This window comes from Fringilla coelebs (assembly GCF_963513975.1).
Source record: "Fringilla coelebs genome assembly, chromosome: 13".
Taxonomy (NCBI): Eukaryota; Metazoa; Chordata; class Aves; order Passeriformes; family Fringillidae; genus Fringilla; species Fringilla coelebs.
The window spans coordinates 7927467-7954044 of record NC_140039.1 but is presented as its reverse complement, the minus strand read 5'-3'; the positions used below and the strand labels follow the sequence as shown (position 1 = coordinate 7954044).

Below are 26578 nucleotides of genomic sequence, written 5' to 3'. Positions count from 1 at the left end.
GAGCGTCCAGCTCAGATTCTTAAATGGAAAACAAGGCAACCTGGTGTTGGAATCAACAGTGATGCTTTTGTGAGGGAAGCTTGGGTGCTACTGTCCAAACATAAAGCAATCCTGAGGTGCTGGAGGCCAGGTATGCAGGCAGTCTGTGGTTCTTGCACCTGTTTGGGAGGTGTCTGGTGTTGGTCTGGATAAGAGATGAGGTGAGGTGGCCCTTGGACTTGACATGGAGGCCTTGAGAGAACTCCGCCTGGCCTGGGGCTCTGCATAGCTTTCTATTGCGAGAGCACATCTCCCCTTTGCTCAGCTTTGCTTTGCTAATATCAAGATAAGTCTTGGTATTGTTCAATGTAGGTTTTTGCCCAAACCATGAACAGCAGTTTAACAGTTACTGTAGCCTCAGATGTTGTAAAACTTGTGGGCAGTGGGCAAGCTGTACTGGAACATGGAGGGTCTTTGAAGCAAACACCAGCCTGAGTCTTGGATAATTACTTGGGCTGCTAGCAAGTAGTTGTCCCACCAGTTACTTGTCTTGGAAGCTTCAGTTGTCCTGTGGATGAAACAACTACTAATTTGAATTAATCTTAAAGTAAAGGGTGCCTGAAGAAATAAAGCACCGTGGCGGTTTGTGTGGCAGTGAGTTCTCTGCAACCTGGGGTTGTTCTTTCCTGCCCACCCCCAACTTGCCAAGGCTCAGATCTTGGGCCTCCACCTCTGGGGTGGTGCAGTGGCCCCAGCACAGACCTGGCCTGCCCAGGGCAGGAATGAGTGAGGAGCACAGCTGGGCCCTGCTGAGCAAGAGAGGGAGGACTTGGGGATGACTGTGCACCTCTGGGTGCAGATTGAGGGAGGTAAGGAGGCAAGATGAGGCTGCTGGAACCTCAATGCAATGGTCTTAGCGTGCCTCTGCTCTTTCTGCAGCCTGCAAAGTAGGCCCTTGCAGCCCCTGTCCCTGCACAGCCTTGCCCAGACACTGCTGGGTAAAGCAGGGAGCACATCCTCCCTAGGAGGTGATTTAATTACACCCAGACAAAGCCTCAAGGATCACAGCCTCCAGGTAAGCCTCTGCCTTCTCTGGTTGCTCAGCCCAGTGGAATGGGACTGTGCAGGGAACTGGTTTCACAGCTCTCTTGTGCTGGGTGAGATCGTGCTGTGGGGGACAAGAAAACAGCCCAGTGTCCCAGCATGAATGAGCCATCCAGCTCATTCCAGCCAGCTTCTCCAGCAGTGCCAGGCAGTCCTGCACGGAGATGGGCTGCAAGGATAAAGGACTGACTCTCCTCTTGTGACAGGAGGGTTTATGCCAGGCAGTTGTGGCTGGCTACTGTTGGTGATAGGAGAAGGAGACTTGGACTGAAGAGCTTCCCTTGTGCTCTGGGTGTTCAGCTGAAGATCCTGTCTCTAGGTCTTGACTGTCCAAGTGCTTTGGTTTGGAGGTTCAGGCTACATCTCTAAGAATTGAGGGGACGAGCCTACAAAAAAGAATCTTCTGATTCAGTGCCTTTTCAGATTTGGTTTTGCAATTCTCTTTTGCTTCAAAGGATTTTTGCCAGGCTAGGATATGACTTGCTCTTGGCTTCCTTTTCCATTGGTTTCAAGCTGAACTCCGTGAGGGCACAGTGCTGTTCTGGGGTTGTGCTGACTGCCTGCCAGTGCCTTTGAACGTGGTGGCCATGCTGCAGTTCAGTGAAAAGCTCAAAGAACGGTAAAGCTTTTAAAGGTTCCTAAGAGATCTCTGAAACCACAAAGCCAGTTGATAGAGACCTTGCCATTCACTGACCAAGGAACAGGCTGTAGCAGACTTGAACTGTGGCAGCCATGAGGAACAAAACCAAACCAGAAACCAATTATCCAAATACTAAATCCATGAGGGACCCGGTTTCCTTAGGTCTGCTGTTGATGGAGCTCTTTGCATGGCAGAGGAAACAAAATCGCTCACCAAGTAGAAACTAAAGGAGTGGAAAATAATTTCTGGATTGCTTGCAGCTATTTGCCAGTAGTGTAAGGCACGAAAAGGTTAATCATTAATTTCTACTTATCTCTTCTGTACTTTTTTTCACTTGCCCAGTGCTAATTCAGTGTAGCAATCTGGAGGGCAGATGGTACATGAAAGGCTGGGGAAAGAGGTGCTTTTGGGTGAGGATATAGTGGCAATGTTCACCTTTGGGGGATATCCTGCCAGGCCAGGGCTGCTGTTGCCAGTTAGGCCAAATGTCACTGAGCTGTTGGAGCGAGGGTTTGGCCTTGGCAGCCAGGGTTGCTGTGCTGTGGAGTTGCCCAGCTGCAGCCAGGCCCATTCTGTGCTGTGTGCCTGGACAGATGAGAATGTGAGGACTTAGCCTGTGCTATAACCCCTGCCCTGGGTTTCTCCAAGCCTGTCACTTGTGAGTCACTATTTGTTTATTTACAAAGTGCACGCAAATGATATCAATACAGAGGCTGTTACAGACACTGCTGTTTGGACATCAGGCTGTGTTTGCAGAGCACAGGCAGAGCAGTTGCACAATCTGTGTAAGTAGTCAACCATTCCTAAGAAAGCCACTCACATATCTCAGGTTTTCTACCTGATCAATTGCTTGAGCCCAATGACCTGACCCTCCGCTTGCTTTTACGATGTAGAGGGTTTGATTTTTCCTGCTGCAAAGGTGTTTTACCATGTGTGGGCTTTGTGTCATCTTTCCACCTCCCTTACTGCATAAAAGCACTAGGTCAAAAGCTGTAAGAGCACCACATCCATACAGGTGCATTTCACTTGGGAAGGACGGGGGTTGCATAAAAGATACGTTCAACTTAATTTAATGTGGTTGCTCAAGATTTTATTTTTTAATGTTAAAGTTTCCTCTCCACAGTCTAAGCCCAGAACTCTGTTGTGAATGTTGGTTTCACCAGCACAGCAGAGGCCACAGCTCAGCTCTGGGGCAGAGTTTTGTACCACTCTGAACAAGGTACAACACCTTATGGTGGGGTTGGCACCAGGAACCTTCACCTGATAATTATGACATCTGGAGGTGATATGAGGGTACTTCTTTATAGTAGCAAGAAACTGTGTAAGAAACTGTGTAACTGTGCAAGAAACATATATTCAGCTCTAACAGTAAAATGATGCTTTTGCTGTTGACCTTGTAAGATCAAGGCAGCCCCCTCCAGATCTGTGGCAGAAAATCTGCTCTAGCATAGTCCTCAGCTAAGATAACAGGCCACAGGTAGGTGCTAGTTGTTTGGCCTAGCTTAAGAGAGCTGGGAATCTCTGTTTATAATTAGAGTAAATAAGCCCTGATGGAAAATTGTCATCCTCCTCTTCTTTGGGTCATTTTTATCCATGACACCCATGATTGCAACACCAGTGTGATTAATTCCACGCAAGGGATTTATCTAAGATGTCTTTTCATGCAAGGTTAGACCATTTGCTTGCACAGTGTTGTAATACTTTACAAACAAGAGGCAGAGCAACCCTGTGTCTGCCCTCCTTGGGGATGGTGGTCTGTCTTTTCAGGCTCACAAGAGACAGAAGAAGGAACTGAACACTCTGAGAAGCCACTTCGAGAAATGAGCCTGTGAAATCCCACAATGCCAAATGAGGCTTTGTTTTGCACAAACAACACTGAGACTTGAATACTTCAGTCTTGGCTGACTGTATGAGTCAAGTGAGTCAGAGCAAACGTCCATCCAGCTAGCAGCAGACTCTAAATGAAGATGCTGGTGTGCACTGTGCTCCTGGCAATCCCCTGAGCCAGAGGATATGAACCAGGAATTAAAAAAAAAAAAAAAATTGTTAATCATTAAAAGAATAAAAGTTCTGGTGAACTCTGCTTTGATGAACTTCTATGAACTTCACAGAATCACTAGGTTGGAAGAGACCTTCAAGAGAAACATGCTTAGTTTTGAGCTGAAACTTGGCAATGAGTTAAACAGTTCTGTGTCACTTAGAAATGAATTTCCTTAAAAGAAGATAATATATTTGTGTTCAATATCAGCTGCACTTTCCTGCCCTCTGAACTCTAGGGTAGCATATCACACTGTCATGAAACTTGCTGGTCTTTAAACTCTGTTTGAAAGCCATACGGTTTTGCTTTGGCTGAGTATCCTGTAATATCAACAGTCTGCATTTCTGACATCTTTTGTCATGGTGTAAGTATTTATGGCAACCATGTTGTGCTAGAGAGATTTTTCCCTGAAGGTCAGGACAGCTGCAGATGAAGTAGCTGATCCCTTCCTCTGCTGGTCCTTTACTGTACCTCTGCAGTTTCTAATAAATGTTTGCTGATTAGAGTAATTACCTTTGGGGTAATTTGACAGAACTAAATGCTGCTAACCCTAATTGTTCAAGGATTTAGCAAGGGAAGTACTTTCCCTTTGCTTTAGGACCTTTTCGGTGCACCTAGGTTTGCACCACTAGGTTTGGAGCACTCTGCTTAAGTAGGAAAACAAAACTGGATGTTCTTAGCATAAAGTTCTCTCCCCCTAAAATTGGACACCCTCTCTCTTCAGGTTAACACAAAATACTGATAATACTTCAGGTTAACACAAATTACTGAAAATAATAAAAATAACAGTAATGAGAAACAACAGGTCTAGCACCTCAGCTCTAATTATAATAGTGTTCAGCCAGTGCCTGCATTTGGCAGAGGTACTGGCTTCTGTGATCAAATTAGCCAGCTTGAACAAGAGCTTGGCCATTCTCCAGCTTTAGTGGCACTTTCCTGGGCAGGCAATGCCTTTCTCGTGCTGTTCTCTGGGGAAGTCCCTCACACAGAACAAGTTTCAGTGGATCACTTCCTCATTCTGCTCCTCAGCTTCTGCTTGGCATAGGCTAGAAGTTGCCAGCAGCTTGACAAGTGGGCAGTAGCCATACAGCCCTTGAACTGGAGCCAGCATGAGCACAGCTGTGGCAGAGGCTGTGGGGTCTGCTCCCAGCAGCTGAGGTCTGGTTCTTCTGTGCAGTTGTGGTTATTCAAGGGACCAAGCAACCCCTGAGGAGCAGGTGAGTGTGATATTCCCCCTGTTCTCCTCCTGGCTGCTTGGAGCATCCTGAAGCCCAGCAGGTGTTTTCTGTTCAGCTGTGGTAGCAGGCTGTACTAGATAAATATCTACATACTCAGCAGGCTCAGGAGGGTTTGTGGGTGTCTCTGTTTAGGCTGGTCTGGACTTTGTCATGTTTTGCTGCCCTTCCCAGATGCTTCCTTCTGCACTTAATAAAGTAGGGTATGGCGTCACTTTTGGTTTTGTCTTTGTAAGAGTAAACAAAACAGAGACCAAAAGCCAGCTACTTAAAACATATTCCTCTGCTGTAACAGGGGAAAATCTCTCCTTCAGATTCAGGCATCCACTGTTTGCATTGCTCATCCTCCTGGCAGGGGTTACAGCTTTGTCTGCCTCACTTGGTTCAAGCCTAACCTTTATGATCTTTCTATTTTTGAAATGCTTGAAATTCTATTGCTTCCTCTCACGGATTCTGGCTCCAGCTGTTTCCCACGTCTCCAGGAAATGATGAAAAAAGAACTCATCAGTGGGTCAAGGTATGGTGCTAGACAAGAATGTGCTTGGTTTTGCCAGGGCTTGGTTTATCTATCAGACACATTGCAGGCCTGGCATTGAGCTGAAAGGCAGGGGCAGAGGAATGTGCCTGGTCTCCAAGAGGGAGTAAGCCTGACAAAGAAATGCAGAGCTGGGTGACCTGCAGTGGGAAAAAAATTCTTCTGAGAAGGCCTGAGTTGTTGCAGGAGACTCCTACACCTACAGGCTTTTCCTATACCTCAGGATAATTCCAAGCAGCACACCTCAAACTCACTGCAGCTGTAGCACCTCCCTTTTTTTTTTTTTTGACTTGTCCATCTTCCTGTGAGAACCAGCATCTTTCTTCACCTTTCTGCTTTCACAGGAAAAAACACAACTTAGTTCCTGAAGGCTGAGTTGGCAGAGGTGGTGCTGTGATCACTGGATGCTGGCTCTTCACCCCAGAGGGTCTGCCCTGCTGCCAACAGCTGCACGGTGCTGTTCCTTGTCTTCTGTGAATGCTTGGTGAGCTTTGCCCTTGGAGTAAGCCTAAATTGCTGAGGATTTTCTGGAGGCAAAGCTGAAGCCAAAAGCTGAATATGGGCACTTTATAAGGGTCAGAACCTGTTAGGAACTGGCTTGTTGAATCTGTTTTGAATGGAGGATTCACATTCATTTGCAAAAGACTAGAGCTAGACAGTGAAATATCCTCTGACCCTCCAATTTTCCAGCCCTTAATACAGTATTAAAGCTCTGTTGCAGCAGTTTGAAGGATTCAGAGCTAGATATAAACAGTTCTATAGAGGAAATATAATCATATTTATACTTTTCCCTTGTGCTGCTGGTGACTCTCCCTCTGTTGACAAGCTCTTCATTCATTGGCATGACCATGACAAGCCTGCTTTTAGCACTGCTTCCAAACTTAGCCAATGTTAAGAACAGATTGTCAGAGAACAGCAACCTGGCAGTGCTAACAAGGTGAGCTCAGGGGTTGTTCTGGGCTGTCAGCCGTCTGCTGGGTCTCTGTCACCTCAGAAATAGCCTCCCCTCTTACAGAGATCACAGAATGCTGCAGCCAAACTGCCTCACACTGGGCTGCAAGAGAGAGACAAGCAGCAGCTCAGAACTGGGTACCAAGACAGGTTGTTTGTATTGATCCTGCTGGCATGAAGAGTGTTTACTCCACACAAAAGCTTGCTGCAATGTGTTTCAACACAGAAAACCCTTTCCCCTTGCTTGGCAGAACTTTTCCTAGCCAATTGAAAGGCTAGTTTGTTACCAAGGAGCTTTGTAAGGTGTTTCTCCAGTGAATCACAAAAGGTGCAGACTGTCAGGGTGTTTCTGCAGGTGTCAAAGGGGTGCAGCTGGACAGGTTTCCAAACAGGGCACTGGGATGTCCCAGGCTGCAGCTGTCCCTGCTGCTCTTTGGGGACCCACTCCTGGGGCAGCTGAACATGGCCCAGGCCTCTCCCTGCCCATAGCCCTTCAGGACAACTCTGTAGACTTGCTCAGGTAAAAACCCAGGGCTGGTTATCACTTAATAGAACCATATTGTAACATCTCAGCCTGCCCAAGCTTGAGGTTTCAAACTCCCCTGTCTTCTTCAATAATCAGGTTTGGATTTTGGCCGAGAATAAAATCTTAATTCTTATGTATTTTTGTTTTTCAGGCTTGAACTGGTTACAACTAACTCTCCTTCTCTGCACTTTCTACCTTCTATGATTCTGTTATAGCACAGGTTTTAAGATGAACCATCCCAAGGTGCTGGAAGGCTACAAGCCAAGAGTGAGCCACAAAAAAATACCCCAGCTGCATTGTGCCTGGATGAGGAGCTGGAGGAAAGCTGCCCCTCAGGAAGCTGCCAAAATCTTTGGCCTGTCCAGGGAACCACTGCTGGCATGGAGAAGGAGGTGCTCACAGCAGCTCCTGCACAGGACACACAGGTGTCTGTTCACAGAAAGCTTGTGCTTGCCAAGGTAACACAGCTAATCCCTAACACACGTCCCTACATATGCAGACCTGAACACCTTGACAAGCAGCTGCTCCCCTACTTCCCAGCTGTGCTGGAGAATGTCTGGAATGCCTCATCTCTGTCATCACCACCCAACAGCCAGGCCCTGGCTGGCCTCCACCTTTGGCATCAGGGCTGGGCTTTCCCACATTCCCCCTGTGCAGTCTGGTGCAGTCCCTTGGGCTGGTCCCCTGGGCTGGCCTCTCTCCCTGATATCCACAAGGACATTTCTGCAGGTGTCAGAGGGGCCCAGCCAGAAAGCTCCCCAAACAGGGCCCTGGGATGCCCAAGGCTGCAGCCATCCCAGCTCCTCCCTGGGGACCCACTCCTGCTGCAGCCACACACGGCCCAGGCCTCTCCTTGCCCACAGCCCCTCAGGACAGCTCTGTGGGCACTGCTGGGCTCTGGCCTCCCACCAGACAGAGAAGCAACAAGTTCCCTTCAGCAGTTTCTGCTTGGGCTGCTCCCCCTGCCAGGGCAGCACTGAGATTAGTGCTGAGATCAGTGGCAACCATCACTAAGATGTCACCTGCAATGTCCCCCAGGCACAGGCACCACAGTGATACGCCAGAACATTCCATTGGCACCCAGAGTTAGCCATGGCCAGTCAGCTTTTGCCCACTGACTGGGAGAACGAGGTATGGCTGTGCAGGGCGATGGCCAATGAGGGAAGCTTCAGCCCACCTGCGAGAATAGAAAAGGAAGCTGATTCCCCCAGAAACACCAGCCCTTTCTGCTCCAAATGCACTGGGGCAGTGGGCTGACATGGCTGCTCCTGGCCTTGCAGGACAGGGGGAAATTGTGCCCTGTGACACTGCCTTAGAAGCAATGGAGGATGAGTGGAACATCTGGAATGGCAGTGACACACACAAGACCAAACGAGCTTCTGCTGTTTCCAGTGAGAGCACAGGCAAAGACAATAGATTCTTGCCCCTCTGCTTTCCAGAGAAGCTTTGGAAAATGCTGGAAAGTGGCCAGTTTCGGTCCATTTGGTGGAGTGATGGTGGAAAATGTGTGGCCATCAACAAAGATCTCTTTGAAGTGGAGGTGCTGGGCAGGGGAGTTTGCCAGCGGGTTTTTAACACGCAGCACATCAGGAGCGTTATTCGCCAGCTGAACCTCTATGGATTCACCAAAATGCAGCGGGATTTCCAAAGATCTGCCTCTCTGCCTGAATTCCTATCAGAGGAAGCAGCAGCTTCTACTCACAGCCAGGTACAGCAGCTGCTCTGCACAACTACTAATGCTTGTGATAATCTGGGTGGGGAGAGGGACCTTCACACCAAGTAAGGCCTTACCATAGAAGAGGTGGCGATGGCAGCGAGTGGTCTGGTTTTCGTTCCTTTCTCAGCCTGTGCTCAGGCAGATTTGAGTGAGTCTTTCTGACTAGTAGAAATGTAGATAAGATATATTTCAGTGAGAGCTACTGAGTTTGAACCTGTTTAAGGGACAGACAGACTCAGTGTAATCTGATTTCTCTAAATGTCTTCAGGTGCCATCTGGAACCTTCCTATGGCACCTGCCCAGTGCCAAGCAGATGTGTCCAAGGATCATGGGATTACTTGCCTGCTCACATCTGCACTGAAGCTGCTGAGAAATAGTGATATTTAGCTTTTAAAAGCAGTTCTGCTTTGTCCCCCAGGAAGAAAAAACCTCAGTTGTGATTGCTGATCACCATGGTCACATAATGCTTTAGCTTGAGCTTTAAGTTCCATATTTAAGTTCAATGTCCTTTTCTCTAGCCATGCTCCTCTTTTGCAATTCAGAGTCCTAGTTCTTGTAGCTTGGGTTTTTCCAGTCTTGGAATAGTAGCAACTAACTTTTCTCCTTGTTTTAGATCCTCTACTACTATAACCCCAGCTTCAACAGAGCACATCCCTGGCTGCTGGGAATGTGCAGAAGGAGAGCTGCCTTCAAACAAAGAGCCCTGTGTGCAGCAGGGTTGGATGAAAGGCCCCTCCAAAAGCCCAGATGGTCAGTGTGGAGGGACATGCACGTGTCAGCTGAAGCCCATCCATCTCCACTGGCAGCTGCTCCCATGCTTCTAGAGCCTCCTGGACCACTGTATGGATATAAAATCTAATAGACACAACCTAATAGAGTTGATAATAAACTGTTTGAACAGTAAACCTTTCTGGTTGTCCTGTCCTATTTGAACAGTGGAAAACTCTCTTATGTAGTTCTGTGTCTTTAATGTCCCACTTGTCCTTTAGTGGCCTCAGCAAGACAGATGTCCCAGCACAAACGTGGCCATGTCATGCTAGCACAAAGAGGTGCAGCAAAGCTTGAGCTCCTGTTGCGCTGGACAGAAAGGAAGCCAGGAGCTTCTTTCTCTCTCTGAGAATAGGATGTTGGAAGGGCAAATGATCTGTGCAAGGAAGCAATTGGTTTGGGTGGTGGGCAGTGGGCCCACCACTAGTTCTGCCTGCTTCAACTGGCTTGGAAATACAAAGAACCACTATCCTCTCACACAGCTCAGTTCACAGCAGGAATGTCTAGCTTTAGTAATTATGGTCTGTTCAGAGGGAAAGTGCTGCAGGGGAGATGCTCAGGTGGGTGCCATAGAGTTTGTGCTTGTTGGAAGAAGGGTTGCTCTGACATTCTGCAAACAGGTGCATCCTTCTCTTCAGCATGTAAAGGCAGCAAATGTAACAGATATTTGGGGTTGTTCTGTGGTCTGCTCTGGTCATACTTACCTACCATTCCCCTCTGCAACGTGCAGGAATAGTGTGTGGGAAGGAGAGAAGCCAGCTCTGGGTCTTCAGGAGGTGCAAGGCTCCTGAGTGCGTAGAGCTTTAGAAGAAGGGAAGGGACTGGGCAGTTCTGTGCTTGCCTGTGCTGACCAAACTGTCCTATCAGCAGGAGTTCTCTAGGAAGGTTGATGTCGCCCTGCCCACTCTGCTCTCAGCATGGCCGAGTTTTCATCCTTTTAGTTTTTCCCACGTGACACTTTCCATGGACACTTGATACTCTTCAGCACTGACTGATACCCTCTAATCTGCAGAGTAGGGACCCAGATTTGTGAAATTCTGTGACAAAGAACTGTTTGATAAGATTAGAGGCTTAAAAGTCAAGGCCAAATGTGATCCAGCCCAGTGATCAGTGTTGTTTGGAAGGCAGCCCCATGGGGAGAGGTGAATTCTGGAACATGCTTCCATGGCACTGGCAATACCAACCTGCTTTGTAGGTGGGTGGTGCTGGACCGTGCAGTGTTACCTGCCCTGGCCAGGCCAGCCCCAGGGTCTGTGTGGCAATGAACCCTGCTGGGTGTGGGTGCTGGACATGTGCCCCATCAGTGAGGAATTCCATGTCCCAAAGGTTTCAGCTTCACTCCTGTGAACTCAGCTAGCGTTTTCCTAGCACCAGTTTTTGTGCACTTTGAGCTCTGTATTGATGCAATTGTGAGTTCAGTGAAGCCTGAACTCTGCTCACCCCTGCAGACACCAGCAGAGAAAGTTCAGGGACAGAAAGCAGCCACCTGCCCTTGGTCAGCAAGATCAGCACAGCTGAGCCACCTGTGCTGGAGACATTTTAAAGCCAGGTTTTATCTACATCCCTGTAGCAGATTTTAAGATCTTATAGTGGCTTAAGACGCCAGAACCGATGTAAGTGGTCAGAGACAACTTTGTAGATGCCAAGAGGTTGTTGATGGTATTCTGGCTGGATCCAGCTTGAGGTTTTCTCACTCCTGAATCTTTCTCCTCCTTTGGCTAGTTCTGGAAACTGCAGGCATGTATGAGCTCCCTTTACTTGCTCTCTCTTGGATGGCTTAAGAACTGTGTAGCTCCACAGAGGGAGTAGCAGTGTATTCCTCTGGTGCTTCTGCATGGATCCCCTTGCCACCCTTCCCCTCAGCCATTCACATGAGCAGTGAGTAGAACAAATCCACTGCAAAGACTAGGCAGCAAATAAAACAGGATATTGCAATTAACAGGGTGCTTTCTGACTCTCTGCCTAGCAGACGCTTCAAATCTGAAGTAGAAATATTTTCTTTTAAGTGTCCTGAGCAACTGCAGAGTCCAGGCTTTGCAGCCCCTCTGCCTGCTGAGAGGAGGGCTCCCCCAGCCCTGTCAGCTGCTTCCTGCTCTTGCTGTAATCAGCTCGTGTCACTTTCCTCCCTCTTTTCAAGGAGCTGATAACAAGCACCTGGAGCAGCCAGGTGACCTTTGTCTGAGCTTCCTCTTTAAACTCCCTTGGCTTTTGCTTCATTGCTGGGTTGTTACGCAGTAGTAAAGATCTCTTCCGATAGCAGTAGAGGCTGCTCCCCTTCCCTTTCTCTTTTTTATACAGCATCAAAGCTCTCTGAATTTGCTTGAGCAGATTTGCATTTAGGTCAGGACTTACTTAACTAAAAGGTTGGTGGTTTTTTTCCTCCTGTCTTTCTCTTAACTCTGTAAGGAAGGGTAATAAGCACAAAGGCAGGTGGGAAAAAGAAATGTGGGCTATAAATAAACAGGTTTGGCACACAGGGGAGGACAAAATCATTAGTAAGAGAAAAAATAACTGATGTGGCAGCAAGCTGCATCTTCAGCTGATGTAAAGCAGCCTGTCCCATGGAAGCAATGGGACATGCCACTGTCATCAGCTGAGCTGCTTGATGGGTCTGCTCTCTTCTGCAGTCTAACCTGTCTGTAGCTGCCCCCTTCCACAGCAGCAGCAGAAGAGGTTGGACAACAACTCTCTATGCTATGGATCTTCATCTACATTCTGTGGCTCCTTGTAACTGCGTGCTTGGGCTGCCCAAGTCCTTGCTGTGCTCTCTGGATGCAAAGTGCCAATACCAAGGTGGCTGTCACACCCTGGATGGTCAGTTCAACCTATGCCATAGCATTGCAGGGCTGGTTGCCCAATGCCACTGCCTGCATCTCCAGGATGTATTGGGGTGGGACACAAAACAGCAGTGAAGGAGCCATGCTGGGATCATGGGGACAGGATGACCTTGTTGTGAGAGTACTGCTAGCAACTGGAGACCTGGGTGTAGATGCTGGTTCCATTTTAATGTGTGTGCATTGCATTCACCAACTCTGTGTCTCTTGAGCTTCCTTTGTAGACGGCAAAGTACTTCCTCCATCACTGGTTGTGTTGAGAACCTCAGCTTTTCCAGAAAAAGTCTCATGGTGGCTTTCTGAAGCTTTGCATGCTGTCCTTTGGAATATTCTTAGAACTGCAAAGGTACAAGTAGAGACTGGTATGCTCAGCAATTTAAGTATTAACAGGACACGTGAGAACTGGGTTTGCTGTATAGTATTGGTAAACATTAAGTTTAGTTGCTAAAGTTAGACCCACGCACTCTAGAGAGAAAGTCAGGCTTTTATGAATTGGGCTTGAAGTCAAAGGTTAACTGTAATTTCATGCAAGAACAACTCACCTGAATTCTGGGTGTGTCTGATGCTCTGCAGTAGCTTTTGCAGCATGCAGAAAGCACAGCTTTGGCAGAGCTGCCAGTGCAAGACTGTGTCGATGTGACAGAGGGAGCAGATCCTGGGGCTTCTGATCTCCTGATTCACTGTGACACAAATAAGCCCAGGGAAGTACTTGCTGAGAATTACTAGACAATGCCTAAAGGTGCCAAGCAGGGAAGTGGCATTGAAAAGAGGCACGCTCAGAGCTTTTATCAGCCAGAGTTACGGTATTCTTCCCAAAGAAGCTGCCTAGATGGGCCTGGTTTATTCCTAAGTACGCCGCCCTGCATTCACCCCGTTTTCCAGCTGGCTTTTCCCTCTCTATCCGGGCGAGGCTGCTGCGGCCCCCGCCTGCCCCCCGGTGGCCACCCGAGGGACGGCAGGCGTGCCTGCGGGGACCCCGGGGTGACAGCGCACGGCCTGAGCGCCCCCGCCCGGGCTGGCCCCAGGGACACCCGTCTGAGGGACTGGAAAAACCCCGCCCTGCCCCAACCCGGGGCAGATAATGCCACAAGGACGTGTCCATGGCTGAACTGGGCTATTCAAGACTATCAGCTCCACTGCTGGATCCAATGTGTGCTTGTTGCTCCCAAGGACCCCCTTTTTCCCTCTTGAATTTTCTTTAATTCTGAATGAATTAATGAATTTTCTTTAATTCTTTCTTTTTTGACATTTGCTCTGAACTCCCACAGGTGAGAGTGTCACACCAATGATCTGCTGTCACCTCTGGCTGTTGGTGTTATGCAGTGGCACCCCAGGGCTGAGGTAAGCAAAGTAACCATCCATGGCCACCATGGATGCTGCTTGTGTATTATCTAGAAGGCAACTTGGGGTGTTTTTTTGAGTGGTGGAATCCTTCAATTAAAGTAGATGTTCCTATTTCCAGCTTTTATAAGTGGGAGTGCAATTACAACATGTTTCTGGTTTTTTATTTCTCTATGGATTCTTTCAGACTTCAGGCATATTTAGCATCATGTATATCTTCTTTTTTTATTTCAGTGCAGAGAAAGAAAAGTTAATACTGAAATGCCAAAGAATTTAATAAGGAACAGGTCAGGCCATGCTAGAAACCACTTCAGACTTGCAGATCCAAAATCAATAGCTATGTGGGCAGAAGGGCCATGTCTGAGGGAGGAATGTATCTCTTCAGATGCAGTACCTCAAAGGGCAGGGGGGAATGCAGAGCTTTTCAGGCACACAAACACCCCTGAACCAGCAGACTGTCTGCTGCAGGAAGGCAGTGCATCAGGGAGAAGGAGGGATGGCTTCCCTGAGAAGACCCATTCATGGAATTGTGTTAATCGCTCTGCATTTATGAACAAAGCAGGAGTGATTCACATAAAGTAAACCAGAACATCTCTTGAACAGATGGGTTTGAGTGAGGGCTTGGCCTTTGTTCCCCCAGCCTGATTGCTGGGCCATTCATGGATGGAAAGGAAACTACTGCTTTTGGGTCTCATGCCAGAAATGAAGTGTGTCCCCTGGTGCATCTCTCCCACCTAGTTTTAAACCCACTAGATAAAAAAGTGCAATCCTATTCAAGAAATTTGCAAAGACAATGAGTTGACATCACCGAATCCCTGCTGCTTTGGGGCAAGAGATGTCAAGAAAATGATTCTCCATGCTATCACTGCTGTTTCTGCATTGCAGGGATCCAGGGAGCCCCATTTCTGCAGGTGTCAGAGGGGCCCAGCCAGAAAGCTCCCCAAACAGGGCCCTGGGATGCCCAAGGCTGCAGCCATCCCAGCTCCTCCCTGGGGACCCACTCCTGCTGCAGCCACACATGGCCCAGGCCTCTCCTTGCCCACAGCCCCTCAGGACAGCTCTGTGGGCACTGCTGGCCTCTGGCCTCCCACCAGACAGAGAAGCAACAAGTTCCCTTCAGCAGTTTCTGCTTGGGCTGCTCCCCCTGCCAGGGCACCACTGCCAGCCATCACTGAGATGTCACCTGCAATGCCCCCAGAGCACGGGCACCACAGTGATATGCCAGAACATTCCATTGGAACCTGCTGTCTGTTGGTGCCAGTTGGTCTGTGCCTGCCAGCTGGTGGGACACAGCCAAGCTGTCCAGGGAGATGGCCATGGAGCGAGAGTTCTCGTCCCTGCGCTTTCCAGAGAAGCTTTGGAAAATGCTGGAAAGTAGCCAGTTTCGGTCCATTTGGTGGACTGAAGGTGGAAAATGTGTGGCCATCAACAAAGATCTCTTTGAAGTGGAGGTGCTGGGCAGGGAAGGACAGCAGGTCTTTCACACACAGAAAATTAAAAGTTTCATGCGACAGCTGAATGCATATGGATTCACCAAAATGCAGCGGAATTTCCAAAGATCTGCCTCCCTGCCCGAATTCCTGGCAGAGGAAGCAGCAGCTTCTGCTCACAGCCAGGTAAAGCAGCTGCTCTGCACAGCTACTAATGCTTGTGATAGTCTGGTGGGGGGGGAAGAGGGACCTTCACAGCAAGTAAGGCTTCCTCATAGAGGGCCATTTGCAGGTTGAAAAGAAGCCACTTTTCCTATGGGGGCTCATAAAAATGAGGGAGAGGGACTTTTAGTGCAGGCAGAGAGTGACAGGACAAGGAACAGTGGTTCTGTAGTGAAAGAGGCCAGGTTTAGATTAGCTCTTAAAAAGAAATCCTTCCCTGTGAGTGTGGTGAGCCCCTGGCACAGGTTGCCCAGAGAGCTTGTGGATGCCCCAGCCCTTGAAGTATTCAAGGCCAGGCTGGATGGGAACCTGGGATAGCGAGTGGCATCCCTGCCAAAGGCAGTGGGGTTGGGACCTGATGATTTTTAAGATCCCCCTCCAAGCCAAGACAGCGTGTGATTCTGTGATGGAGGGGATGGGGATGGGAGCGAGTGGTCTGGTTTTCATTTCCTTCTCAGGCATGTTTGAGTGAGTCTTTCTGACTAGTAGAAATGTGGACAAGTTATATTTTGGTGAGATCTACTGAGTTTGAACCCGTTAAAGGCACAGACAGGCTCAGCATAACCTGATTTCTTTGAATGCCTTTGCTCTGTGTCTTGCTGTATTAAATCTGAAACCTTCCTGCGGCACCTCTCCAATGCCAAGCAGATGCATCAAAGGGCCAACAAGATTACCTGCCTGCTCACATCTGCACTGAAGCTGCTGAGAAATAGTGGTATTTTCAAAAATAGTTGTTCTGCTTTTGAAAATCCTACACACTGCTCTACTCTCAGGAGGCAAAACCCCAGGGGTGGTGATGCCTGAACACAACCATCACAAGCTTTAGCCTGAGCTTTAGGTTCTACACAGCCCTCAGGGTACATGATCCTCTGCTCCAGTTTGGAGTAACTGGGGAGATGGTGGCAACTAACTCTTCTCCTTTGCCTGTTTTAGATCCTTTACTACTATAACCCCAGCTTCAACAGAGCGCATCCCTGGCTGTCAGAAACGTGCAAGAGGAGAGGTGTCCTTAAAGGAAGGGGCCTATATGCAGAAGAGATGGAGGAAAGGCCCCTTTAGAAGCCCAGGTGGTCAACCCAAGCTTCATGGAGAGGCAGATCTGGGCTCCACACAGGCGCCTGTTGGAGAGCAGTCAGTGTCCAGTCTGTAGTGTCTAATTAACAGTGCTGTTCCTCGATAGAGTTGGATAGAGTTGGAAGAAATAGATTTGAGTTGGTATTAAACCACTGGAAGAATAAACCTTTCTCGGTTGCCATGTGCTCTTTGCACAGCGCCGGGGTGAGTTCCTATTTGGAACACTGACAGACCAAGCAGAAGCAACTATCTCCCAGCAGCTGAACCAATTCTTGGAAATAAGCAGCCCGGTTTCTTAGCCCTAGAGAGCACGGCTTTGCGGTGCTCCCCTGGCTGCGATCCGGAGACCGCCTCACCCGGCTCGGGAGCCACTCGGCCCCAGGGCGGCAGCGACACACAGGAGTGGGGTGGTCGGCACTGAACGGGAGCGGCACCAAGCCTGCCAGGATAACGGCTGTAACAGCGCCGGAGGGGGCTTTCCCCAACGTCCTGAGCCCCCTGACGGGGCGGGCCGTGCTCAGAAGAAGCCGGTCCCACACACGGCCGGGCTCCACGGCGCGGCCCGGAGGAGCCCCGCAGCTCCCGCCCCGGGCCCGCCACGGCGCCCTCAGGCCGGGCCCGCCCCCGCCCGCCCCTCGCTGGGCGGGGCTGTTGCTACGGGGCGCGCGCGGCGCGGGAACCGAACGGCGGCCGCGGGGCGTCATGGCCGCCCTGTGCGAGGTGAGCGGCGGCCGGGCCGGGCCGGGCCGGAACAGAACAGTCCGTGTGGGGCCGCTGCGGCGGACCGGGGCATCCCGGCGGGCTGCGGGGACTGCCGCCGAGCCGGGGGGCGGCGGTGGCAGCCCTTGGGTCGTTGTGTCCGAGCCGGGAGGGATGTGACTGTGCCGGGAAGAGGGAAAGGGGAAGGCAGGGCGGGCTGGTGGCGGCCCGGGGCTCTCTGGTGCTGTGGGGGGCTCTGAGGCCGCGGTGGCGGTGGGAGGCAGTGCTGGGCTCGGGGGGTTTCAGCGCTGCTGTGGAGGGGCATCATGCCGGTGGGGCTGGGACAGAGGGGTCGAGGAGCTTAGTGCTGGGGTAGCCCTGGGTGTGGGGCGCTTTGCAGCCGGGGTTGGTCCGTGTGTGTGGAGAGCCGCACCTCCAGGCTGTTGGAGGCGTTCTGGATCTCCGCGGGGCCGGCGCTGAGGCGGGAGCGCTGCCCTGCTCTGGGGCTGGGTGCTGGTCTGGGCTCTGGTCAAATCCTGAGTGGGAAAAGGCTGTGGTGGGGATTGCCAGGGAGGCAGTGGTAGTGTGTATGAGACCAAGGATTGAAGGCTGATCAGCCTGGCCTGAACAATTTTCGAGTGTTAAAACCTCTTGCAATAGTTCTCTCAGGTCTTTGTTGGTTTGTTTTTTTTTTTTTTTCCTGACCTTTGTTGGCCTTTGCAGCAAAGTGCTGTGGGAAGGGTTAGGTGTCAGTCTGTTTTGCTGCAATTCTCATTTGTCCTGCCTGTTTCAACAGGTGTGTTAAATCTTGTGAGTTTGCCTCTTCTGTGTAAGTAGTGGCCTCTTGGCTACCTGAGCTGAGATGAGCAGCTGTCAAAGCAAAGCTGAGCTTGGCTGCCTGCTCAGGTGATCATGGACATGGCTTATCTGTTCTACAGTCAGCTTTAGAGTCTCTGTGCCAGCATGTTGTAAAAGTGCATGAGGGATTTGTGCAGTCACTCAAGATCCAAGCTAATAACAGCTTGGATAATTTGCTTCTTTTAAAATTTATGGTATATGTGAAATTTGTGTTTTGTGTTGTGCAGTGGCCTGCACAACAGTTCTTGCCTCTACCTGTTTTTTGTGGGGTGAATATGTGGCTTGGTTCACTTCTTCTAGAAATAAAATGATTTTATTGTACAAAGATGGTTCTTAAATCTGTAGTGTCTGAACATTCTTCTCTTCTAGGAAGATCCAACCCTGGAGAGGCACTTCAAAGGCCACAGAGATGCTGTCACTAGTGTGGACTTCAGTCGTGCTAAGAAACAATTGGGTAAATTGTCTGTGTTTTGATGGCCAGAGGATAAAGAAAGAGCTGTTCTGCTTTAGTTACATGGGGGGAGCAGTGGAGGTAACTGAACTATGCAACAGCAAAAGGTCCTGCTGTTGCTTCCTGCTAACAGCAAGTTGAGCACTGCTCCACTCCCCTTGCCAAGCTTGTGTTTTTAATATGTTGTGAGGAGCTGCTGAGCTGACTTTGGTCAATGTTCTGCCACAAGGGAGAGGTGTTGGAGGGAGGTGTAGCCAGAGTGGTTTTAAGGCACCAACTCCCTGGTCTTCTGTGCTTAATCTGAAGTGACATTTTAACCTGCTGTGGCTGATGCCTCTGCCAATAAGAAAGTGAAGAGATAACCTTCATTTTCTGAGTGTGTGGAAGATTTGCAACCTGTGGCTGTTGCATGGCTAGACTCTTGGAATTAAATTGTCAGTCCATGCATGGCTGGCCTAGTTTTGTTTGAATTACTAATGAAATGATATATGACATGACAATAATGAAATACACAGCTTGCAATAGACTGGTGAAGCTTCAAGGGCAATGTATTGAGACTGCTGGAAGCTATGATGGGGAGCTGAGTGTGAAATGTAGTTTTAGTGTAATTGGAGCTAATGCAAGTTTGGTTTTGTGTGGTTTTGTTTTTCCTTTTTTGTTTCAGTAAGTGGCTCAATGGATTCGTGCCTGATGATCTGGAGTATGAAGCCTCAGATGAGAGCCTATCGCTTCTTGGGCCACAAAGATGCAGTGTTGTGTGTCCAGTTCTCACCTTCTGGTCACCTTGTGGCTTCAGGCTCTCGAGACAAAACAGTCCGTTTGTGGATCCCTAGCGTGTGAGTACCTGTTCCCTTCTGCCTCTCTTTGTGTTTAACTATGGCTTGGCATTTCTCCTTACTCCTTTGTAGCAGTTCTCTGGCAATGGGACAGGGATCTGTTTGAGGGAAAGAAGAACCACTGTGTCTTTGTCTTCTCTTCAGTTTGTGGATATGGAGCTCCTAGTGGTAGGTTACATTCTGGAGACAGATTTTGGACTGAGAGTTCCATGAACCTGTTGGATCTCTAAATATGCTCTGCTTTGGATTTCTAAATATGCCTTGTGTTTATTTGGCAGAAAAATGCATGTTGCATTTTTTTGGAAATGATGTGTAAAGAAAAATGAACACATTTGAATTGTCTTGCCTGGCTGAGTGAATGACAGATTGCTCACAGCTGTACCTCCTCAGGTGTGCTGAATTCTTGTGTGATGAAGTACTGGAATGGCCAGCCTGGCATGGGCCATTACAGGAGCAGTTGTGAGGTCGTTGCCTGCTTGGCTCTTGTTTCAATGAGCTGTGAAAACACCTCTCTCTTTGCCTGCCTTGCAGCAAAGGACCTGGCAAGAGTACAGAACCAAAGTGTCTTCTTTTACATAGATCTTTCTGTAAGAGTTAAAATGGTTGCACAAATTAGCTGTAGCATTTTTCCCCTTTATAGGAAACATGGGTTGTTTCCTGTTTGATTGGCCTCCATTGTGGAACTGAAACAAATGGTTTTAGCTGTGTATTCTGTACTGCTCATGAAGCATGAGCAAGTTTGGGGTTGATCAATTTTTTTATCCTAATGTGGTCATGTGCAGTTCCCATAGAAGTGGTGGTTACTAGCACTGCTCAGCATACAGCAGCCCTGTGTTTTCAGGTATTGAAAACAAATGCCTTTGCTGCCCTTTGTGCAGTTTTAAAGAGCTCTTCCCTTTTGTGTAGCAAAGGAGAATCGACTGTGTTCAAGGCTCACACAGGAACCGTGAGAAGTGTTCATTTCTCCAGTGATGGCCAGTCCTTAGTTACAGCTTCTGATGACAAAACCATCAAAGTGTGGACGGTTCACAGGCAGAAGTTTCTATTCTCACTGAGTCAGCACATCAACTGGGTTCGCTGTGCCAGGTGAGTACAGCCCTCTGACAGACAGAGATGGAGATTTATCCCTCAAAGCAGAGGCTCAGTGTCATGGTCTGGTGCAACACATTTCTGTTTCGGGTGATTCAGGTGTGTCTAGTGACTGAAATACATTGCTGACCTGTAGAGACATCCTTTGACTAATAGTCTGCACCCACTTTGTGTTTCTCCAGTAATCTCTGTCAACTAGAGGCTTTCCTGCTTTGTGATTTGTTCTGTGTTTTGTTTTTACCTGGCAAGGAGAAGTCTGTGTCTTGAAGTTGCTAATAGGAAAAAAGGAGAGGTTTCTGCTGTTATTTCAGTTTAGTTTCTTTAGACTTGCCATGCCCCTTGTTAAAATGGTCACCAGTGCTACCTCTAAAATGTTTTAAATGCTGCCATGATAAGAACATTATTTCCTGATAATGGTTTCACATTTGGTTTCTAGGAGTTATTTATGCATACATGTATCTAGGCTAAAGCCATGGTTCCTCTGTAGGTGAAAAGTTCATTACAGTTCTGGAATGTGGTGTTGGCAGTGGCTAGATGCCCACAGAAGAGCAGAAAGGATGTTTTTCCAGTATGTCTGATGATCTGTAGTTGGGGACTCAAGTCCTGATTCTGTAATGTGTATTCCTGTGAAGAGAGATCTGGATCTGTCATGTATATGATATTTTGAGATGGGAACAGTATATTCTCTAAGGCACTGGAATGGTGAAGGCTCTGCTGCAGCTGTTTCTTTGTGAGTGGCTGTGTTGCCCTGAACTCTTGTGGCAAAGGCAGGAATTGTTTTGAATCAGGGCAGAGAAACAACTTGAAGTACACTTAAATTTAAACAAGTAAGACACAAGATCTTAAGTCAGCTCAAGACTTTCCTGAGGGTTATTTTATGTACTCATGGAGTTGGGGATAGTTTGAGTACTTAGGGCTTGCTTTCTTTTCCCTCAACTCAGTGATTGGATTTTCAGTCTCACTGATGCCTCTGTGACTTCTTGAAAAGCTAGGTGTGTTTACCAACATGTCAAAACACCTGGCCCAATTCAGTTGACCCTGTACTCCTTTCATTTGAGGGCTTTTGTTAATTGCTGTCGCTCTTGCCTTAGATTCTCTCCTGATGGACGATTGATAGTGTCATGCAGTGATGATAAAACTGTCAAGCTGTGGGACAAAACCAGCAGAGAATGCATCCACTCCTTCTGTGAGCATGGAGGGTAAGTACCTGGTGGTGATGTCTGAAGTGGGGTTACCTGGGGAATTTACACCTGGTTTGTGAGGTTCAGAGGGCCCTGTCCTGGCAATTATAAAACTGCTTAAAAAAACCATTAGCACCTCTTACAAAAGTAGCCAGTGTAAGGGCCCAGTCCAGAATTGCCCTGGCCCCTTTGACTGCTCAAGGTTAGAACTGTGAGCGTTATATTTCAGTAACTGTCCAGCACATCAAGCCTCAGTTTCTTCGTGCTTATTTATTTTTGGAGATGCTTAAATTCCTTATTTCTTCTTTTATTTTGCTCCGAGTTGACATAAAAATGCAAAAGTCTACTGACAGAATGGCACTTGGATGCTTTGATTCACCTTCAAGTTTTTAAATAGCGAGGTTATTCAAAACCTTCACTTTGCATTCAGAAAAACAGCTGTTAAATTTGGAATATAGCAAAAGATAATTTACTCAGAAACATAAAACAAGTCCTCAGAGAACTGAGACTTGAATCCCCCTAATTCATTTCTGAATTTCTAGTGCAATATTTTGTTCTGACTTTCTAGTGCAATATTTTGTTCTTTCTAGGTAATAATGATAATAAGACAAATTCAGGCATTATTTTTTTCAACGCTAAGGTATGTGTCTTGTCCAAACAGCCTATTGAAATAGCTCAATTTTTTTCAGTACTTGCTACAAGAATAGTCAAAAGATAATTAATTTTATCCAATTTGTTTGGTGAGGAGTTATCTTTTCCTGAAGGGTCTGAAGCTTTTATTGTACTTATGCATTCAGACTAAAAATTGATTGGATTCAGGTCCAGAAAGAAATTTGGCCTCAACCTTGCTACTTTCTAAAGGGCAACAGATGATTTCAGGCACAAACTCACTGAGTTCCATCTTAAATTTAATTAACAGAAGAAAAATCTCTGTTCAGTCTTGTACACATCACTCTGGAAATAATGTTACTATAGTAGAAGACATATATTATGCAAACATTAAATGAAGACTTGAAAATGTTGTTGTGACAGTTGGATCCATCAGATTTCAGGAGGTTTGTGTCTACAGCTCCTACACCTGTAATATGACTATTGCTTAGGTAGGAGCCTGCAGTCTGGCTGGGGTTAGAAGCGAGGTCTTAAGAGAAATTCAGCAAAATCAATTTTCATGTTATCTCCTCCTTTTCTTAATGTTCAATGAGTCATGATGTAGCTTCCCTTGTGGAGAAGGCTTTTTTGATGTGCAGCAGGAGTTGCAGGTGAGCAGCTGGGTTTGGTGCCGTTGGCAGGTTTGTGAACCACGTGGAATTCCATCCCAACGGTAACTGCATCGCCGCGGGCGGGACGGACAGCACGGTGAAGCTGTGGGATGTCCGCATGAACAGACTGCTTCAGCATTACCAAGGCAAGTCAACAACTTAGAAAAGTTGAGCCTTTCCATGTATTGATGCCAATTGCTCTGAGGTCCAAGGATTGTTTCTCCATCAGCTGCTGCCTTTCCAAAAAGGCACTGGGTTAGGCCTGCCAGCGGGAGCCTTCCTTCACCAGATGTCACGCTTTGCTTTGTGTTCAGCTCCAGAGCTAATCCCGAAGCTGTCCCACAGGTGGGCGTGGGTCTTACCTGTAATGCCATTTGGCTCATATTCACTGTTACTGAGAAAGTGGTGTCCAATAAAAAGGATGTGGCCTTTGCCTCTGAATAAGCCTATAGGAGGAGTCAGAATTGTATTCCAGCAATTCAAAATGTTAGGCTTTTATGAGTTTCTCTTTTATGAGAAAACTAGGAAAAGTTAACAAAAAAGGAAAATCAAAATCAATCAATTGCAATTCTATACTATGAACTATGTTTATGGTTCCTTTTCCAAACTCTGTTTTTCAGCTTCCATAATTAGCTTTGATGATGCCATATGGCATCTCTTCCCATTACAGGTTCTTGTCCCACTGATTAGTGCTGCTGTTTGGTAGATATGGATAGGAAAAGGGTGCTTTCCCATCCCTGCCAGCTTCTGTGAGATTGATTGACCTATTCTGTGCATTAGTTTGTTCAGCCAAAATGTGGCTTTTCTTTGCTAATAGCAGTTTTTAAGGCTGCTGTGATATTTTAAAATGAATACATTCTCCAGCACTGTTTTTAGTGTTGATAGCTTATTAAACTTTTGCTAACTTTCCCTGAGGAACTGCTTCTGGCATGCTCGTAAAGCGGAACAAAGACAAGGGGCTGGAGCGTGGTGTGTTCTTTCTGCCCTCAACACAAGGTTTTGTGCATTCCTGCTGTGTCAGCCTCCCAGCTTCAGTGGTTCTTCTGGCTCACAGTTACTCCCAGCTCTTCGATAGTTAACAAAATCTAATAGATACCAAACTTTTTGGTGACAGTAGTTCCAATTTGTCAGTATTGAGCATGCAGTTTGTGTTATAAGTATTGTTAACTTGTGGCCCATATCAAAACTTGGAAACGCCTTCCTGAAGTCTTGTTGCTAAAATCGGTAGTGTTTTTAAATACTTGGGCAGTGTCATGTTGTCCTTTAACCTGCTTTATCAGCTTTTCAATGGTGGCAAGATCTGCAGTGCGTGTTTCCAGCCACAGTATAACTTGGCTCAAAAGTTGTCTCTTCCTGCTTTCCACTTACTACTATTAAATTGTCCAAATCTAATGTGGTTTAGGCTTGGCTGCCAAGTTTATTTTTTGTCTTGAAATTACATATTTCCCTGGTATCCCACCCTTTCTGAATGGCATTTTAGCGTGACACCCTTGCTATTGAAGTGATCGTTTTCCTGGAGGTGAGTGTTATTTTTAACAGCTACTGTGTAAATCCTAACTGTGTATTAAACCTTTAACTAAAAATAGTAATAATAGCTGAAGAAACCCTAAATTGCAATGGTGGCTTTTTGCAGTCACTTCATGCACCTGTGGCCACAAACTGATGTGTTTGTAACATGTTTTGGGGGTGTCTATAAGTCCCTGCCCTTCTGAGGGTTTATAGCCTTTTGGCTAAATCTGATTTAGTTTTGTGGCTCCCCTGTGAGGCTGGAAGTCCTGTCCCACTAGATGGCATCTGTGCCTTCAGAATGTGCTGATGCTGCCTGATTTCCAGGGAATCCATTTTAAACATGGAGTTGCATGGAGGAGTTAATAGATGAGTAGCCCTGCCTCGGGCTCTTGCGTCTTAAGGTTGGGCTGGTTTCCAGCACTGATTAGTCTTTTAGCAGTGTTGCTCTAGTTGCCAGCACTTGTTCCAACTGTGACATTTGTAAATGAAAGTTGGAAGTAGAGAGCAAGCTGCAAAACCTTTTGTATGGTGTGTTTTTCTTTGAGCCAAGCAAAGTATGCTCTGGTCACGTTTACTGTACAGGAGAACACACAGATGCTTTATTTGGTTCTCTGCTTGGCACTGACTCTTTTGTACAGCAGATTTTGTACAGCCCCTACAAAAATGGCCAGTGTTTATTGCCTAACATTTTTTCCCTGTCCAAAGCTGTGTGTGGGACATCTCTGTAACAGGTCTATGGAAACAGCTCTAACCTGTTTTTTATTCCTGCTTAAAAAGAATAATTGGTACTTCTATTCAGTTTGGATGGAGCTGATGGTGGTTATCTGTTCAGTAGAGACTGTGGCTGTTTCAAATTCCTAATTTATCTTCTCCCTGGTGATACTAAGGGTTGCATTACATAAAAGAAGTGTTGTGGGACTTGGGAGAATTTTGTGCAGGCTGGGAGGACTCAATTTTAGATGTTAACCCCCAGTATAAGTCCCCTAAGAAACTCTTAGTTTGCTAGGGCTTGGCTGGCAGAAGGGTGGGCTTGTAGCAACAACTCACTGGGAGATGCCACCTGGTACTGCACTGGATTTCTTGTTCACAGCATGAAATCAAGTGAGGTGGCAGGATGTGTTGGCACTTTTTTTGGAGAGGTGTTATGAATGGTCTCGTGGGAGGTATGAGCTGCTCTGACAGTAGAGGTGAACTTTTCTCTGAGTTTACAAGAGCCAGTAATTCCTTGGGCACAGAAGCTGTGACTGCCTATGCGGCTACAGTCTGTGTGACTTTTTTCCATTATGGAAAGGATTTTTTTTGTGAAGCTGGAAATACTTTATTTACCTTCTGGAACTTGGAAATGTGATACATTACTAACCTTGTCTATTTCTGATGTGATTCCTTTCAGGATTTTCCTTAGTTGATAAGATACATTTACATTTATCTGAATATAGATACGATGGGGGTGAGGAATATTACAAATAACTCAGAATAAGATTTTCAAGGGAGAAAGATATTTATCACTCATAAGAAAAAACTCCACACAGACCTTTTTCTCCTTTTATGCATAGCATGACACAAGGTTGGGGGTAGAGAAAGATCCAGCTGTGTGACGGAGACAGTACTCACCAACAAGAATAACAGTTTAGAAGTTACCTGTGTTAAGGTTTTCTTCTGTTTTGTAACAGTCTGGGTCAAGAGGAGTTGTTTTCAGAACTTAGCTGAGGTATTTAGTGTTCCTGAGAATTTCAAAAGTAGAGGCATTCTGTTTTACAGTTGAGCAAGGTTATTTCAGCTATCTGCTTCAAATCCACGTATGCAAAAAATAATATTTGCTTCTAATGTAATTAAAATGGTATTTTAAGGGAGTTCTTAACATGCAGTGTGGATTCAAAATGCACAGTAGACTCTCAACAGAATATAAATTTAGTTGGGTGTGATGTATCAGAAGTAGTGGATCTGAGATACCAGAACATTTGGAGGGCATGTAGTATAATTAGGAATAATTGGATGGTTAAATCCCTCCTCAGGCATATTAATATTCTGTAATGTCACATACGCTCAGGAAGCTGGGCATATGTGAAGTACTGCGTGTTCTCATAAATAAATATGTTCAATAGCCTGTTCTGTAAAAGTTTGGGGAGGGAAAAAAGTCATATATTAAATGTTTAATGTTACACTGAATTTCAGTGAAGTTTGACTTTTTTCCTAGAACATTTTCTTTAGCTTTTTTCAGAATAAATCTTGGGCTTCATCCTCATGCAGGGAAAATGGCTTTATTGCAAGTTCACACTCTTGATAGTTTGTGTATTTGTATTTG

General features: G+C 47.0%; 1 protein-coding gene and 1 long non-coding RNA gene across 6 annotated transcripts in view; both read left to right on the top strand.

Moving 5' to 3' along the window:
• Window positions 1-4875: 4875 nt before the first annotated feature.
• On the top strand, window positions 4876-7896 carry LOC311158822. Of its 2 annotated transcripts, none has more exons than XR_014616485.1 (3): window positions 4876-4978; window positions 5876-6015; window positions 7224-7896. It is a non-coding gene; the product is annotated as an uncharacterized lncRNA (long non-coding RNA). The 2 variants fall into 2 exon arrangements; XR_014616486.1 differs by lacking the exon at window positions 4876-4978 and adding an exon at window positions 5457-5513.
• Window positions 7897-17046: 9150 nt separating this feature from the next.
• POC1A (POC1 centriolar protein A) overlaps window positions 17047-26578 on the top strand; it is a 44506-nt gene continuing 34974 nt past the window's right edge. For all 4 annotated transcript variants that reach the window (XM_084214332.1, XM_084214331.1, XM_084214330.1 and 1 more), the window contains exons 1-6: window positions 17047-17114; window positions 18321-18405; window positions 19067-19238; window positions 20145-20324; window positions 21419-21526; window positions 22798-22913. In XM_084214332.1, coding sequence (XP_084070458.1) covers window positions 17097-17114; window positions 18321-18405; window positions 19067-19238; window positions 20145-20324; window positions 21419-21526; window positions 22798-22913 — 679 coding nt within the window. In that variant the 5' untranslated portion in view covers window positions 17047-17096. The remainder of the gene's footprint in view (window positions 17115-18320; window positions 18406-19066; window positions 19239-20144; window positions 20325-21418; window positions 21527-22797; window positions 22914-26578) is intronic.